Below are 16,504 nucleotides of genomic sequence, written 5' to 3' on the forward strand. Positions count from 1 at the left end.
ACAAAATGAATATTCTCGAAGGTTTTTGATGATATTTAAATTACAAAAAGATCTTGAGTCTGTAAGCTTTGTGTACTGCTATCGTAGGTTTTCTGAGGTTAAAGTGATACTCATAAACCAATTGGAATATAATTTAATTCAGTATAACTGAAACCCAAACACAAAAATTTGTAAGTCTACAACTGTACCTCTTGGTGTTTCACTAATAAAAATTTAAAAAAATAAAAGAATTTAATTCAGTCATGCATGTTTTTTGTGTAAATATTTTTCTGTGACCCAAGTTCAAAATTTGACTGTTTACTCATATATAATGGTTGGAACTATTCATTCTGCACAGAACTTTACCCCTCAATTTGTATTTAGGCACCATAATTTACAGTACTTTCAATAATGGAGTTTTGGGCATACAGTGTTCCAAAACCACATCCACCACTGCAGTGTCAGCATCCCCAACCAACGTCTAAAGTGCCTTAACCACCTTGTCCCACCCAACCCCCCTGGAAATTAATTTTTTAAATTTAATTCTTACCATTTAGGTCACAAGTTTATAATAGTTGATTGACGTCTTATGATTTTGTTGTATAGAGTTGTCTCATCTCAACTACCAAAGTGCCCAAGACCCTCCATCATTGTCTTTATGTTATATCTAGACCACCTTATTATCCTACCCGCCCTCTTACATGGCATTCTCAGGCAATCTAGAATCAGTGTTTTCCTTAATCTGGTACCTTCCTTTCCCTTGTCTTATTTTCTCTGTATCCCACAGTTGAGTAAGATCATCCAGCATTATATTATTCCTTCTGACTTATTTCACTTCACAAAATACCTTCCAGTCCTGTCTGTGTTCCAGCAAACTGCATGAGTCAATCTTTCCTTATAGCAGCATCATATTCCATGTGTGTATATACTACAGCTTCTTCATTCATTCATCTATCAATGGACATTCAGATTGTTTCCATACCCTGACTATCATACAAGGCAATGCAGTGAGCATAGGCATGTGTACATTGTTTTGAATTAATGTTTTTGTGTTTGGTAGGTGAACAGGACCTTTTAGTTTAACCTTTGTGACTTAAAGTGTATGTCATGCTTCTCTATCTCTTGCAGTATTGTTATTTTCCCTGGGAAGCTCTCTCCCACCCTTTCTCCTAACAATTCTTAGTTATCCAGATTTCAGCTCACAAGTCACAGCCTCAGAGAAGCCTTTTCTATCTCTTTCAAACTGCTTTTATCCTCTAGATTGCAGACTTACGGATTTGTCACATGGATCAGAACACTATTCTTTAATAAAAGATGTCAAAATTTGTAACATTATATTTGAAAAAAAATGATGTATTGCCTTTCTTCCCCCATGAACTTTTTGCTTTATACGTGTATCAGTGTCTGGCAATGCATGTATATATATATATATATATATATATATATATATATATGCAGAAGGGGTTCATTATTTTCTTTATTTCCAACCATATTTGCTGCAAGAAAGAGTGCATTTTACTGTCCCATCATTTTAGATATTCACATTACCAAGCTTGAGTTATATGAAATCTACTGAAAACAATTTCTACAGTTTCTATCATTTGAGTCTCTAAGTCAAAAGGTATTTTAGTATACTCATTCTGAAAGAAATTAGAATGCTTCATTTGCTTACACAAATGCCTTCTCCCAACTCATGCTTCTTAGTTTCCAAGCTTTAAAAATATTCAAAATATACTTTTACTAAAGATTTTATGGAGTCTTTCTCTAAAAATATCTTTTATTAAATGCAGGAGATTGGAGTGATTCTGTATTATTTCTCTTGAGACTAATGGTACATTTTCCAACTTTAGAAATTGTTTTTAAGACCACAGAAGTATCAGATTAAACTAATGTGCTGACTACCTCAGGACAGTAGTATTTTATTCTATTTTCTTCCAAGAGAATGTAACTATTAAAAATGACTATAGTTATTTATTCTTTGCTTTGTAACTTATTAGCTCAGGGGGTCATATTTCATTCTTCTTCTACTTGAGTATTTGTGTGTGTTTTCATGCAGCAAAGACAAATAGTTTTTCTTTCTCCTGATTTAATTAAGGAGACTTTTGAGATTTGGATGAAGGCAACATATTGTCCTTTCAGATAGCCAGGCAATACTTGCAAGGTCTTTCTAACAATAAGAGTTACAAATCCCCTTCAGATAATAAGTTCGGTTCTCTTTAAAAGCAATATTTTCAGACTTTACAACTTTTGCTTTAAAGTACTCACAGTTGATCTTATTGCTCACCCAAATGGTTTTGTTTTACACAGAAACAAGTGGATATAAATGCTGCTATTCAAGACTTGATTGAATCCCAGGCTGCCCTACAGATGGAGGTAATATAGCTGTTTTTGCATTGGCATTCCAAATATACAAATTAAACAAACAACATTTATAGGTTAAAATGTAGCTTTATCTCAAAGATTGTATTTGAAGCAGATTTAAAATAATGAAATAATTCTTAGTTACAAAGAAAGTAGTTTAAATAAGTAAAAATGTATAGGTATGATGTTGCAGGTAAAGCAAAAATTTCTCATTGCTAAAGGACTTTTTTTTTTTTTTGCTTTTTGGGTCACACCCTGCGATGCTCAGGGGTTACTCCTGGCTCATGCACTTAGGAATTGCTCCTGGCGGTGCTTAGGGGACCATATGGGATGCTGGGAATCGAACCTGTGTGAGCCATGTTGGCTGTGTGCAAGGCAAACACCTTACCCGCTGTGCTATCACTCCAGCCCCATTAAAGGATTTTTTTAAATAAAAAATTTTTACTATAGAATACAATAGTTAAAAATAGCTGTTTTGGGGCTGGACCGATAGCATAGCGGGTAGGGCGTTTGCCTTGCACGCAGCCAACATGGCTCACACAGGTTCGATTCCCAGCACCCCATATGGTCCCCCGAGCACCGCCAGGAGCAATTCCTGAGTGCATGAGCCAGGAGTAACCCCTGAGCATCGCCGGGTGTGACCCAAAAACCAAAAAAAAAAAAAAAATAGCTGTTTTACTGTAGTTAGGAACTTTCTTAATATGATATCTATCTATTGTCACTATTATTCTGTAAAATCTAATTCTTAAAACTCTAATTATTAAATCTGTAATTTTCAAACATTCTATACTAAACATATTGTGTATTTTTACTCCAGTCTGAAAACCTAATTTTTTAGTGTAATTTTAATCTCTTATTTAGGAACAAACTATTCTTTACATGCTACTCCCTAACCACTGCACAACAGAATTAATTTTTCTATATTTATCCTCATTAATCATTAGAATTACATACTAATAATACTACTCAGTGCTTTGTTGTTGTTGTTAATATGACTCTTATGATAACTTGACAGAGCTACCAGAATACTGAAGTAACTTTAATTGACCACAGTGCAGAGATATTCAAAACCCTACACTATCTTAGCAATTTATTGCACAGCATCAAGAATCCTCTTGGCACACGAGACAACCCAGCACGAATCTGCAAAGATTTGCTTAACTGTGAACGCAAAGTATCAGATGGTAAGTCTTTTGCTTTCTCAAACTCTGATATCTGGTTTCAGTTTATCATTTCAGTGTGTTTTGAGATTCACTATTTACATATTCTAAATCTAATGATTTTTATAAAACCCTGGCTGAAGGCGTTTTAATGTCATCAAGAACCAAATACCCTATGGGGTTGGAGTGGTACACACCCGAACTGCAGCTCACCAGGGTTTGATCCCCAGCATCCCATATGGTCCTCCATACATTGCCAGGAATAATTCCTGAGGTCAGAGGCAGGAGTAACCCCTGAGCATCGCCAGGTGTGACTAAAAAAAGCCGAAAGCTTAAAAATAAAAAAGAACTAAATACCGTCAGAGGAAGATCTGAAGATACCACAGAGTAGTCAGAGACCCAACATAGAAGGAAGTTCAATGAACAGTGATTAAACAATATCTATACTTTGATTATAGAGTTTAAATGTATTTTGAAGAGGTATGCAGTTATATTTCCAAAATATACATGGTCTAATAAATCAGTGTTACCTCAATAATTTTTTAATTTTAAATTTTTTAATAATTAATAATTTTTTCTTTGGAGCCCACACATAGCAATGCTCAGTACTTGAGCACAATACTCAGTGCTCCTGGCTCTGTGCTCAAGGCTCACTCCTAGCATGGCGTGAGGGACCATATATGGTGCCAGAGATCAAACCTGGGTCAGCTGTATGCAAGAGAAGCAATCTACCTGCTGTTCTACATTCTGGCCCCTTAAAAAAAATAAATTTTAGGGGTTGGAGCAATAGCACAGGGGGTAGGGTGTTTGCCTTGCACGCGGCTGATCTGGGTTCGATTCCCAGCATCCCATATGGTCCCCTGAGCACCGCCAGGGGTAATTCCTGAGTGCAGAGCCAGGATTAACCCCTGAGCATCGCAGGGTGTGACACAAAAAGAGCAAAAATAAATAAATTTTAAAAAGACTGTAACTCTGCATAAGTGTCTTTGAAAAATCCAGCTATAATTCCTACAAACTATTAAATGTTCATAATCTAAAGAAAAGAAGGAAAGGGGGACTAAGGGAAACAATTTCTGGCATCTTTTACTCCTATCTTCTATATTTCCATAGAATCATCATTCTCTAAATGTATACCTGGAGAAGAATTATATTTTTTTAGAAATGCAGAGATTCCAGTTGTGCCTCAGAGTTTAATCAGCAACTTGTGTTGGGGTTTACCTGTCTTTTTAACAGATGGCTCTGATGCCAAAAATATTTTTTAAAACACTACAATAGAGAATAAGTCCCTTCTTCTTGGAGTTGCTGTATTGTCAAATATTTATTTTTAAGCATTAGTAGAATAATAAAGGGAAAACTAACTAAGGGTGTTTTTAGAAAACCCAGAGGACACTAGAGAAAACTTTACTATGATATGGAATACTATACAGCTGTTAGGAAAAATGAAGTTATAAAATTCACTTATAGATGGATGGACATGGAGAGTATCATGCTGAATAAAATGAATCAGAAGAGTATCAATAGAATGATTGGACTCTTTTGTGGTATATTAAAAAACATAATATGAGACTGATACCCAAAGACAGTAGTAAAAAGGGCCAGGAGGATTGGTCCACAGTTGGAAGCCTGCCTCAAATGCTGGGGAAGAAGGCAGTTGGGATAGAGAAGGGACCACTATGACAAAGATAGTTGGAAATGATCACTCTGGATAAAAAAATGGGTGCTGAAAATAGATAAAGAAACAAACAGGATATCTCTCAGTATCTGTAATTGCAAGCCATAATGCCCAATAGGGGATGGGGGGGAGAGAGAGAGAGAGAGAGAGAGAGATGCCTGCTATAGAGAAAGACTGGAGGAAGGGTGGAGGGAGGAAAACTAGGGGCATTGGTGGTGGGAAATGTACACTGGTGGAGGGATGCAGTGTTGGAACACTGTGTGACTGAATGACTGAAACCCAGCCTTGAACAGCTTCTTAAAACTACCTCACAATGATTCAAATTTTAAAAAATAGGATGGTTCTGATGCCAAAAAGGGATAAGGATTTATACTTATTGTGGAAAATGATATTTGACAACTATTTAATTGTCTTACCCTTTAAATGCAAGAAAACAGAGCAACCTCATTCAAAAGTGTACTTTTTTAATTGGAATAAGTACTATTTCAATATTTTGAGTTTAGTATTATAAAATTAGGATTTCATTTCATTTCATCATCCTGTTATTCGTCGATTGCCTCGAGCAGGCCCCAGTAACGTCTCTTTCATCCTAGCCGTGAGATTATATTCAAGGCTATTTAGGAGAATGAGACCCATCATTGTTACTGGTATTTGGCATATTTGGTACGCCACGGGGAGTTTGCCAGACTCTGCCCTGTGGGCAGGCTACATTCGATAGCCTGCAAGTTAGTCCAAAATAGAAATGAGACAATAAGATGTCATAAAAAAAAAAAGTTCTGATAAGATGTTGCGCGGCTGCCGCGCGGTTCCGGGATCTGGATTTTATAGTCTCTGAGTCTTGGCCGCTGATGGGATCACACGGCGCCAGGGGGCCAGGTGGTGGGTGTGACCCCCGCCTACTGGAATTTGGAGGATCTGGGTGGAAGATGCTCGACTCCAATTCGAGTAGGCTTGGAGGTCTCGGCCCCGGAACCCGCGTGGCTTTCTTTGTCCCTCTGCCAGTACCTTCCTGTGTGCGGAGAGTGGTCTCAGCATGGTGGTGGCTGGTCCTGGAGGTCTTCGGCTGCCGGAGCCCTGGTCGGGGCGGGGAGGAAAGCTCAACCCGCTCCCCTCCAAGGGGCTCCGGGAAGGAACACCCAGGCGCGGGGGCAGAAGACTGCACTGTTCTCGTCCGGGATCTGGATTTTAGAGTCTCTGAGTCTTGGCCGCTGATGGGATTACACGGCGCCAGGGGGCTGAGACCACTCTCCGCACACAGGAAGGTACTGGCAGAGGGACAAAGCCACGCGGGTTCCGGGGCCGAGACCTCCAAGCCTACTCGAATTGGAGTCGAGCATCTTCCACCCAGATCCTCCAAATTCCAGTAGGCGGGGGTCACACCCACCACCTGGCCCCCTGGCGCCGTGTGATCCCATCAGCGGCCAAGACTCAAAATTAAGATGCTACCTAAATACTTTTCAGTCCAAATATTTCCTAAAATTCAGCATTGGTCCCTATTTTGATTCTTCTGAAAACTCAAAGGAGACAAAACTTGGCAGATTTATGCTGGTTGTAGAAATTTTAATTTTTCCCACTGAGAAATGTAGAAAAAGGGCAAATGTGATCATATCTTTATTATGATTTAATAACTGTAAATATCTTTATATTATGGCTGAAGTATATTTGTCATGACATTTAAAATATCTTATATTTTATAATAAATTTATAGGAAAATACTGGATTGATCCAAATCTTGGATGCCCCTCAGATGCCATTGAGGTTTTTTGCAATTTTAGTGCTGGTGGTCAGACATGTTTATCTCCTGTTTCTGTTACAAAGGTATGTCTTGTATTTTAGAATATATATACAGTTGGTATATGTCCAGGGTTAATTAATGACAGTTTTTAAAATTCTATTGCTTCAAATATAACTTTATTAATAAAAGCAAAGTATCATCCTCTGCCATATAACAAAAGGGGATCATTTTCTGCCATATAACAAAAGTGGGGGTTGTTTTACTTTTTAAAAATAATCCTAGTAAATACTGAGTTTTTTTGTCTATATTTTCTTTTGTGTGTGTGTCCATGGTTGTGTGTGTGTGTGTGTGTGTGTGTTTGGTCCTAGGGATTGAAGTTATGCACTTTTCCACTCAGCTACATCCTTGACCATTGTGTATTTTTATGGTTCGCTTACTTTCACATTACTTTATGTAATGATTATGCTTTTTAAATTTCTTTTAAAATGTGGAACATATGTTTTTAGCAGCTGTAATGTTTTTCATCAGTAATCAGTTACCTACTGAAAATGATATCATCAACACTAAGAAAATTCTTTCAGGTGGCTTGCTATTTTTGATGATTTGGCACAGCATAAACCTACTGAATATTAATTAAAACTTGTATCAATTTTAATATTATGAACTATGTGTTTAGAATGAATGAAAGTTAGGACCTAAGATATAGTACAGTGGTCAAGTGCTTTCTTCTCACCCAGGTGACCTGGGTTTGATCCCTGGCACCCCATAAGGTTTCCCAAGCCTGCCACGAGTACATCTTGAACAACAGCAGGTGTGTCCTACCCAAGAAAAAGAATGAGTGAAAATTAGTTTAATGTTGATACTATCACCAATATTTATAAAATATGAAGCTCATTTTGGCATTAATATGTTTAAGAAACTGCTTATTCCCCCACTCCCAACACACACACACACACACACACACACACACACACACACCAGCCTACTCTTCGCGAGAATTTTTTATGTAATTAACAAAGAACCTATTCGGATGTCAGTTGTGTGTTCATACATCATTAAAAGGCAGCAGCTGAAAGTTTCAGCCTTAGTCTCTTCACCTTTATTACTCGTAAGGCAGAGTAGGGAAGGATTCTCTCATTCCTATGAAATGTTAGTAGTTTGAAATGATAGTAGTTCAAAATAGCCACATTACCCTGGATTTTTACCCTTTTCCTTCTTTAGGTTATCTTGAAAAGGCTGTAGTTTAGAAAGATTTACAAAGAAACAGAAGCATGTATGGAACAGCACTCCCATTCTTCCTTAACTAACTCAATTCTCCCCCCTCTCTTATCCATAAATTCAACCTTAAGAAATTTGGGCATATTAGGGGGAAAACCATAAACTTAGAATACATCATTTCTAGTCTCTATTCCTTTCCTAACCTGAGGGCTAATACTCACAGCCATTGAGGTATATAATAGTTGGCATTTCAAATTCTCATGATAACAGTGTTGTACCCCACGTAATCAACACGAACACTAAGGTTCAGAAAACAAAGATATGTTATGACCAAAGAGCTAATACAGGAGCTAAAGTGCTTGCCTTACAGGCAACCAGCTATGGTTCAATCACTGGCACTGCGTAAGGTTACCTGAGCACCTCCGGGAATAATCCCTGTGCACAGAGCCAGAAGTACATCCTAGCACCGCTGATGTGAATCAAACCTCCCCTACCCTTGTAAAAAAAAAAATAGAAGAAAAAATGATATATATTTGGCAAGTTTGTAATTTTTATCTGTAAATTGATAAAATTTGAGCTATTTAAATGCCTATGTTCTTTATGATGCTTGTGTTTTTATCCCTAAGCCCTTCTTTTGCCTTTCTCTCTGTTCCTGTGGCTTTTTATTTTGTCATTGTTGTCATTTTAATTTTCTTCTCTCTATTACCTCATAATTGTTATTTTCCTAATTTTATGTTTATATATAAGAATAAATTCTCAATAGGTACCATTTCTGTTAGTTTGTATCATGATCATATTCCTGCTTGAATAAATGCTAAAACTTTAAAGAAGAAGGAGGGGTAGGAAGATGGATAAGGGAAGAGAAAAAGACAGGAATAAAGACAAAAAAATAAAGGAAAAAAATGTCTTAAAACTCATGGTGTTTCACTAATAAAATTTTTTTAAAAAAATGAGAATGTGTTCCAGCAAATAATAATAAGGTAAAAGGTAAAGGCCCTCACGTTGATCGTCGATTTGCTCGAGCGGGCCCAGTAACGTCTCCATTGGAGACTTTGTTGTTACTGTGTTTGGCATATCGAATACTCTCGGTAGCTTGCCGGGCTCTCCGAGAGGGGCAGAGGAATCGAACTCGGGTTGGCCATGTTGGCCGCTTGTAAGGCGAACGCCCTACCCGCTGTGCTATAATAATACAAATATTTTTAGGCCAAAAATAAAATAAACTATAGAAATTCTTCTTTATTCTCATTTCTCCGTTATTCACTTTTCTTACTCAGTATGTGTTCATTCACTCAACAGATACTTATAGATATTTCACTAGATGATTAGAACTATATTAAGGATGGTGCAGAAAGCATAATACTATTCTGTTCTAAAGTTTCTATAGTTTAAAGTGCCTCCAATTTATTATAACTTGTAGCTTATATTTAGAAAGTAAAAATCTTAAAATAAAAGCATAGCTGAAAATATGAAATTTTATATTTCCATATTTCAAATATATAATTAGCCAAGGATCATTTATTATAGTTAGTTATTTCAGTAATTTTATGAAATTATATCACTTTTTTCTTGCTGTATGTAATTAAGTAGCCCATGGTGTGCTAACTCTATTTTATGCTGTCTGAGGAAAGCCTACTGTTTACAACTTTTCCCAAGATGTTAATTAATACCACCTTGAGAACCTGAACTCAACTGTGATGAGAGTATTTACACCAAGGAATTAGAAAATGTAATAAACTAGTGATTTCCTTCCTCCCCTGCCTTCCTGGAGCTTATTTAAGCACTTACCATTACAACAGTCACTTAAATGCCAAGGAAAGTAGTTTTATCAAGGTTCCCTTTAAAGAACTTAACTCAAATTTCCCCAAACTATAAATTCCTTAGTTTCCAAGTATTAAAATCTGTTATTGTTTCTGTAACTTTAGTTGGAATTTGGCATTGGGAAAGTCCAGATGAACTTCCTTCACTTACTCAGCTCTGAAGCCACCCATATCATCACCGTTCACTGTCTGAACACTCCAGTGTGGGCAAATGCCCAAACAAGTGGTGCAGGATTGTCCATTGGTTTCAAGGGATGGAATGGCCATATCTTTGAGGAAAACACTCTACTTGAATTGAAAGTTCTTTCAAATGACTGCAAGGTAAGGGAATAGCACAGTAACAATTGTTCAGTATAATCAGCTGATAAAAGCTATAAAATTTAAATGAGAGTAAGCTTTTAATAACAAATGATAGATACAAAAGGATTTTGATGTATTTATTTGCAATAACTGCATATTTTAGAATCAATTACTTGCCTGTATTAGAAACTTACAATTTCTATTATACTAATTCATCATCTATAGGTTTTGATATGTGAAATATATTGATATGCAAATTTTGTTTTTAATTCCCCTCATTATATAATAAATCATCTGGATATGGTTAAAAATGGATAGATAGAAAATAGGATAGGTAGACTAGACATATAGATATCTTTAATGTATTTTTAATATTGTGATCATGAATTTTTTTTACTTCATGAAAAATAGGTTATAGGGAAAAGTGAGTTTTACTTCATCATTCTCTAAGCAAAACACCAAATACGGTTCTATTAGCATTTGACTGATCCTAAAATCAGTATTTGAATCATAACCTGTTTTTCCTATTGAAATAAAATAATGTATAAAATTTATGAATTCAAAGAATTTTTATTATAGAATAGGCATCAACAAGCTAGTCTACAACCCAAATTGAAACCACAGCATTTTTACAAATAATTTTTATTAGCACACAACCACACTGAAGTGTTTATTTATTGTCCCTAAATGGTGTCACACTGCATTGTAAGGGTTGAGTAGATATAACAGAAACTGTACATTTAAAATATATATATATGTGTATATATTTGCTAACTGGCTCTTTAGAGAAGAGCTTGCCTGCCATTGTTCTAAAGAATAGAGTTATCTATTTTATATATTAATTATAAGTAGTTTGGTTTCTGTTCATGTATACCATGTGGCTGTGCTTTAGCATACAACAAAGTCTCCAATGGAGACGTTACTAGGCCCGCTCGAGCAAATCGATGATCAACGGGAGGGCCTCATTTCCAAAACAAAACTCTGCTCGGATATTTGAAAAACAGGAAGCAAACATAGAGTTCTATTTCTCTGTAGTCAAAGAGATCAGTATAACCAACAAACTTATTAGACTTTTACAATTGTATCCAAAAGCTTTCAATGACTCACTACTTTCACTAGAACATAGTCTACACAGTCAACTCTTTATTCAGTGCTTAAAGCAGTCAGGCCTAATCTACCTTTCTAGTTTTGACTTCCACTGATTTTCTAACCTAACTTATAGCAAAGCTGGCATATTCACCATTACCACCATCAATTATCATCTTCACTGCCACAGTCTTTTCAAGTAGGTATTGAAGATTAATTATATGGCAGCCATCATGAGTTATTTATTTTATTATGAGATCTTTGTGAAGAAGTTACTATTAACTCACTTTATAAGAGAGTAAGAAAGGTAAGAAAATTCAGGTACAATGAGGTTAAATAACTTGCTCAATTTACCATTTATGCAGCTAATTAGTGGAAGAAAAATAAATCAACTCCTTATGTTTGAAGCTCCAATGTCTATGTCACCGTAAACTGCTAGCGTCTTTTAATTAAAAACTTCATGTAATTCTCCCAGTGATGTGAATTGGTCTTTACTCTTACCAATAATAATAGTCTTGTGAGGAGAGTAGTTTTTATCAAAATTCAGTCCAAGTCAAAATTGGAGGGCTTGGGACCAGAGCAATGGTACAGGTAAGTTACTTGCCTTACACACGACCGACCTGAGTTCAATCCCCAGCACCCCATATGATACCCCAAGCCCCACAAGGAGTGATTTCTTCTGAGCATAGAGCAAGGAGTCAATTCTGAATACCACCAAGTATAGCCTCCAAACCAAAAAAGTTTAAAAAATGAAAAAGAAAATCTGTCGGCATAACTCACACGGTAATTTTCACAACCACCTCTGATTTTTCAACTGTTTATTATTATGAATTTTTTAAAACTCACATCATTCCCTTTCTCTGAAATGCCTTTCACTATCTCTTATATAATTTGGAAATTTTAGTCAGCCTTTAAGAAACATCTTGATTTCTGATTGTGAAATCATAAAATAACCCTGACTATCCCAATTGTAAGTGAGAGATTTAGTATCTTGTCTTTATCTGTAGTTTTAAATTTTTCAAACTATGGTAATGTGAAAATAGAATAAATATTTAGCATATATCTAAGGTAGAAATTAAAAATTTATTTATAATAATATTTTGCATATTCATTTTTAAAATCTAATATTATAAAAATGAAAACCATATGGAAATAGCTGTAAACTTATTTGCAGAACTGCAGGAAATTTCTGCAAACAGTGATCCATGACAGGCTATTGAAAGTCAATTGTCTCTATATCATATTGCAGTGATCATACATGACCTTGTATTATGGCTACTCATGTTTCTCTTCTCTCTCTCCCCTAACTAGATTAATAATTAGAATCCTTGGCTAATACATTCATCTTTATATTTCTCAAACATTTAAGTAAATAAAGACTTACATCTAATTGAACTGTACCAAGTGTATTTGTGTTCAGTAAATAGTGCTTGTAAAACATCTGAGTATAACATACTCAGCATCTTACACAGACTTTAGTGATTTATCCTGAATAAGCTTCATTTGTCTAAAACTGAACAAAACCTATAGCTTGAATCTGTAAATTTTTTTCAAATTTTAAAGATTATATCATCACAGTTCTATGGATGACAAGTGAATAAACTCCTGAATAAAAAGCTGCATTAAATTAATCAATCATTGGGACCAGAGCAATAGTTATAGAGCGTAGGATGCTTTCCTTCCATGCAGCTGACCCAGGTTGGATCTCCAGCACCACATAGGCCCTGGCCCCCCAAATCCACCAAGAGTTATCCCTGAGCACAGAGTTAAGAATAAGCCCTAAGCACAGCTTAATGTGGCTCAAAATCATCATCATCATCATCATCATCATCATTTGTGGGACTGGAGAGATAGTACAGCGGGTAAGATACTTGCCTTGTATGTGATTGAACCAAATTTGAAAACCACCACCCCATATGATCCCCACAGGCCTGCCAGAAATGATTCCTGAGTGCTGAGTTAGGAGTAAGCCCTAAGCACTGCCAGGTGTGGTGTAAACCAGAAAAAAACAATCATGTTTCTGTTTTTTATCTTTTTTATATTAATTATATTTTATGATGTTTTTGTTCATAAAAGAATTTATCGGGTGCAGTGCTGCCAGCAGGTCAACTTGTACCCACCAAGTAAGTGCATAAGCAACCTGCTGGTGCTCTCAGGCTTCTGATGCCTCAAAATTACCTCTGTGCTTCTGGCCAGACCCCAACAAAATGGGACCAAGTTTCCCAAGAAATTAAGTGCCCAAACATTAGGTATGTGGTAACCACACCCCAAAACCACCACAAGCTCATTTATTGGCCTTGCTTCAGAAACCCATGAATAACTCTCAGATCAAAAGCCTCAGTTAATCTCAGACCCAGACAAAGCTGAACAGACCAAGATAAATCAGAGGGAGTTAGGTCAGCCCGGTGCCTGCCCAAGCAAAGACCCTAGCAACTGCTTGCTCCCACAAACCAAAATCGCCACCGTGTCCCTGGCTAAACTCCCCCATCTTGTGATGAATCTTACCAAGACATAATCTGCTGAAAATATGGGTTGTGACTGAAATCTCTAAGCTTTCTTGGTGTCGGGATGGGCTACCTTCCTCACACCTTTCTGTATTTCCAGAAGCTTCAGCAGTCACGTCCATACCCTAAAACTGCCACCCAGTTAAAAAAGCTACCCCAGCCTTACCCTCATGAGAAAAATATCAAATGCCCTGAACAAACACTATGACCTCTTAGTACCTGTATTGCAAAAACAATGCAACAAAAGGAGAGAGAAAAAGAAGAAAATTGCCTGCCATAGAGGGAGGCTGGAGTGGGGGCAGGGGGTGCTGGAGGAGAGCCGTAGGGAAACGGACGTTGGTGGAGGGAAGACTGAAACCCAATCATAAACGGCTTTGTAATGATCTTTCTCACAGATATTCAATTAAAAAGAAAAAAGAAAAGAAAAAAGGAGACTAAATAAAATAATCTATCATAAGATTATTCACTAATGAAACAAACAGAAATACCTAAATGAAAAAGAAAGTAACCACATAGGAATAAAGAAAACTAACATGATTCTGCATAATTATAATTTAGTTCTGATTGAGGTATTTCTTATTAATTCCTGCCTGCAGTACATAGAAGATGGGATAGCTTCTTCCCTTTTATTCAGAAACAAAAGCAGCAAAAAAAGCAAACAAATTTACAAAACCCCATTCATAAACTCAGTCCCAAATAAAGGAATACAAAACAGGTGGGTGGGGGCTAGAGAGATAACACCGCAGATAGGGCGTTTGCCTTGCACTCGGCCGATCCAGGTTCAATTCCTAGCATCCCATATGGTGCCCTGAGCACCACCAGGAGTAACTCCTGAGTGCAGAGCCAGGAGTAACCCCTGTGCATCACCAGGTGTGACCCAAAAAGAAAAAAAAACAGGTGGGTGTCACTGACATTAGGAATATTAGCTTATTAGCTTATTTTACTTCATATCTGATCCAGCGATTGGCAGACTACAGAAGTGGTAGTTTGGCAAAAAGTAAAATCTCAGAATACATATTGCCATTATAGAGAAAGGAACAAGATTATGTTTCCAATTATTCTAGTAATTGATACAACTTATTGAGCACTTTCTCTGTGCCAGGCATTGTTATAGGTACTTTCTTATCACTAGCTTTTATCCTTAGTATAAATCTGTATTGTCTACAAAGGACATTGTCTTCTGAGTATGACTCATAAAGAAACAATTGTCTATGAAACATTCTCTTCTTTTTCACAGATTCAAGATGGCAGCTGGCATAAGGCAAGATTTCTTTTTCACACCCAGGACCCTAATCAACTTCCAGTAACTGAAGTACAAAAACTTTCTCATCTCAAAACTCAACAGAAATACTTCTTTGAAAGCAGTTCTGTTTGCTTTCTCTAAAGGCTCTGAATTAGTTCAGATTTCATGTTATTGGCAGGTAATTGCTGCAGAAGAGAAATATAGACAGAAAGATACTATCATGAAATGCATGGAATGAAGCATTGGGTAATTCATAAAGAATCTCAGGAAGAAAAGATTTCCTCCTAAGAAGGAAAAAAGGCATTTTTAAAGGAATATGATCAATAAAAGTATTTAATTCTTTTAAAACTTATATTGTTATGAGCTCTCTTAGAGAATTCCATAGACTGAAAACTTATAAACATGGAATTCTTCAAGTAGCCTTTTTTTTTTTTTTGACTGTCTGAGAGTAAAGACCCATTAGACAGCTGGAGACGCAGAGCACTGTGAAGCAATACTGGTTAATGCTCCAAAATGTGCAATGCTTCTGTCTAAAAAATTACAAGCCACAATCTAATGTCTTTTTTCCCAAATACTAAGTTGTATTCAGGTCCCCAGTGGGCATGTACATCTTAGCCAGTGGTACACTACCTCTTACGTGTTGCCTATTTGTGTTGCTTGGTGCTCTTTCTACAACAAGGTGCTTATGGCTTTCATAAACCACTTGTGGCTTTTATTTTTTCATGTTTGTCAATCTTTAAGAGTATATGTACTGGTTACATCAAGATATGTTCTGGTTGTTAGTACTAATTGTAATGCTTGTTCACATACTTAATAACAAGTAAAACATTATTTATATAAAGTCCTTATTCTCTTTTATAATTTTCTTTGTGGATGTGGAAGAAAAGCCAGCATATTGCATCCTGTACTTAAGACACAAGAGAATCGGGAGGTTTCTTGAGCTTTGTTATGTTTTTTAAATTGCTGTAAAAAAAATTATAGGCCGGCTACATCTAGTAGTGGGTATGGGTTAGAATTTGCAGTTGTGATATACTGTTTTTTAAAAATCATGATCATCTGGAATGATACTTTGTGTGTATATATTTTGTAAAGTTTTAATTCAGCATGTCCTTTAAAATTGCTGCTGTTTTAAATTATAAAATCTTTATTTTCTGCTTTATAGAAATTATGTGTTGTTAGTCAATTTCTTTGCTGTTCTTAAATTTTATATTAGGATGTAAAAGCAGTTTTTAACATCCAGAAAAACAAAAGAGTCTTTTGCCTTTTAAACTAGTCTTAGTTCAGTCTTTTCTTGTTGTCAGAGAACTGTTAATATTAAAAGAAACATAGTATACCTTTTGGTATATAGAAAAGCTTGTACAACCATTAAAAACATATACTTAACCACAGCAAAACAGTTACTCATGTATAATAAAAATGAACTATGAAT

General features: G+C 36.2%; 1 protein-coding gene across 1 annotated transcript in view; it reads left to right on the forward strand.

Annotated features, from left to right (window-relative positions):
* COL24A1 (collagen type XXIV alpha 1 chain) overlaps window positions 1-16,238 on the forward strand; it is a 324,882-nt gene extending 308,644 nt beyond the window's left edge. Inside the window, exons 57-61 of the mRNA XM_056123526.1 lie at window positions 2,287-2,352; window positions 3,356-3,524; window positions 6,881-6,990; window positions 10,048-10,263; window positions 15,070-16,238. Of these exons, the coding sequence (XP_055979501.1) occupies window positions 2,287-2,352; window positions 3,356-3,524; window positions 6,881-6,990; window positions 10,048-10,263; window positions 15,070-15,216 (708 nt within the window). The 3' untranslated portion in view covers window positions 15,217-16,238. The remainder of the gene's footprint in view (window positions 1-2,286; window positions 2,353-3,355; window positions 3,525-6,880; window positions 6,991-10,047; window positions 10,264-15,069) is intronic.
* The last annotated feature ends 266 nt before the right edge of the window (window positions 16,239-16,504 follow it).

The sequence above is a fragment of the Sorex fumeus genome, unplaced genomic scaffold (genome assembly GCF_029834395.1).
Source record: "Sorex fumeus unplaced genomic scaffold, SorFum_2.1 ptg000047l, whole genome shotgun sequence".
In the NCBI taxonomy this organism is placed as follows: Eukaryota; Metazoa; Chordata; class Mammalia; order Eulipotyphla; family Soricidae; genus Sorex; species Sorex fumeus.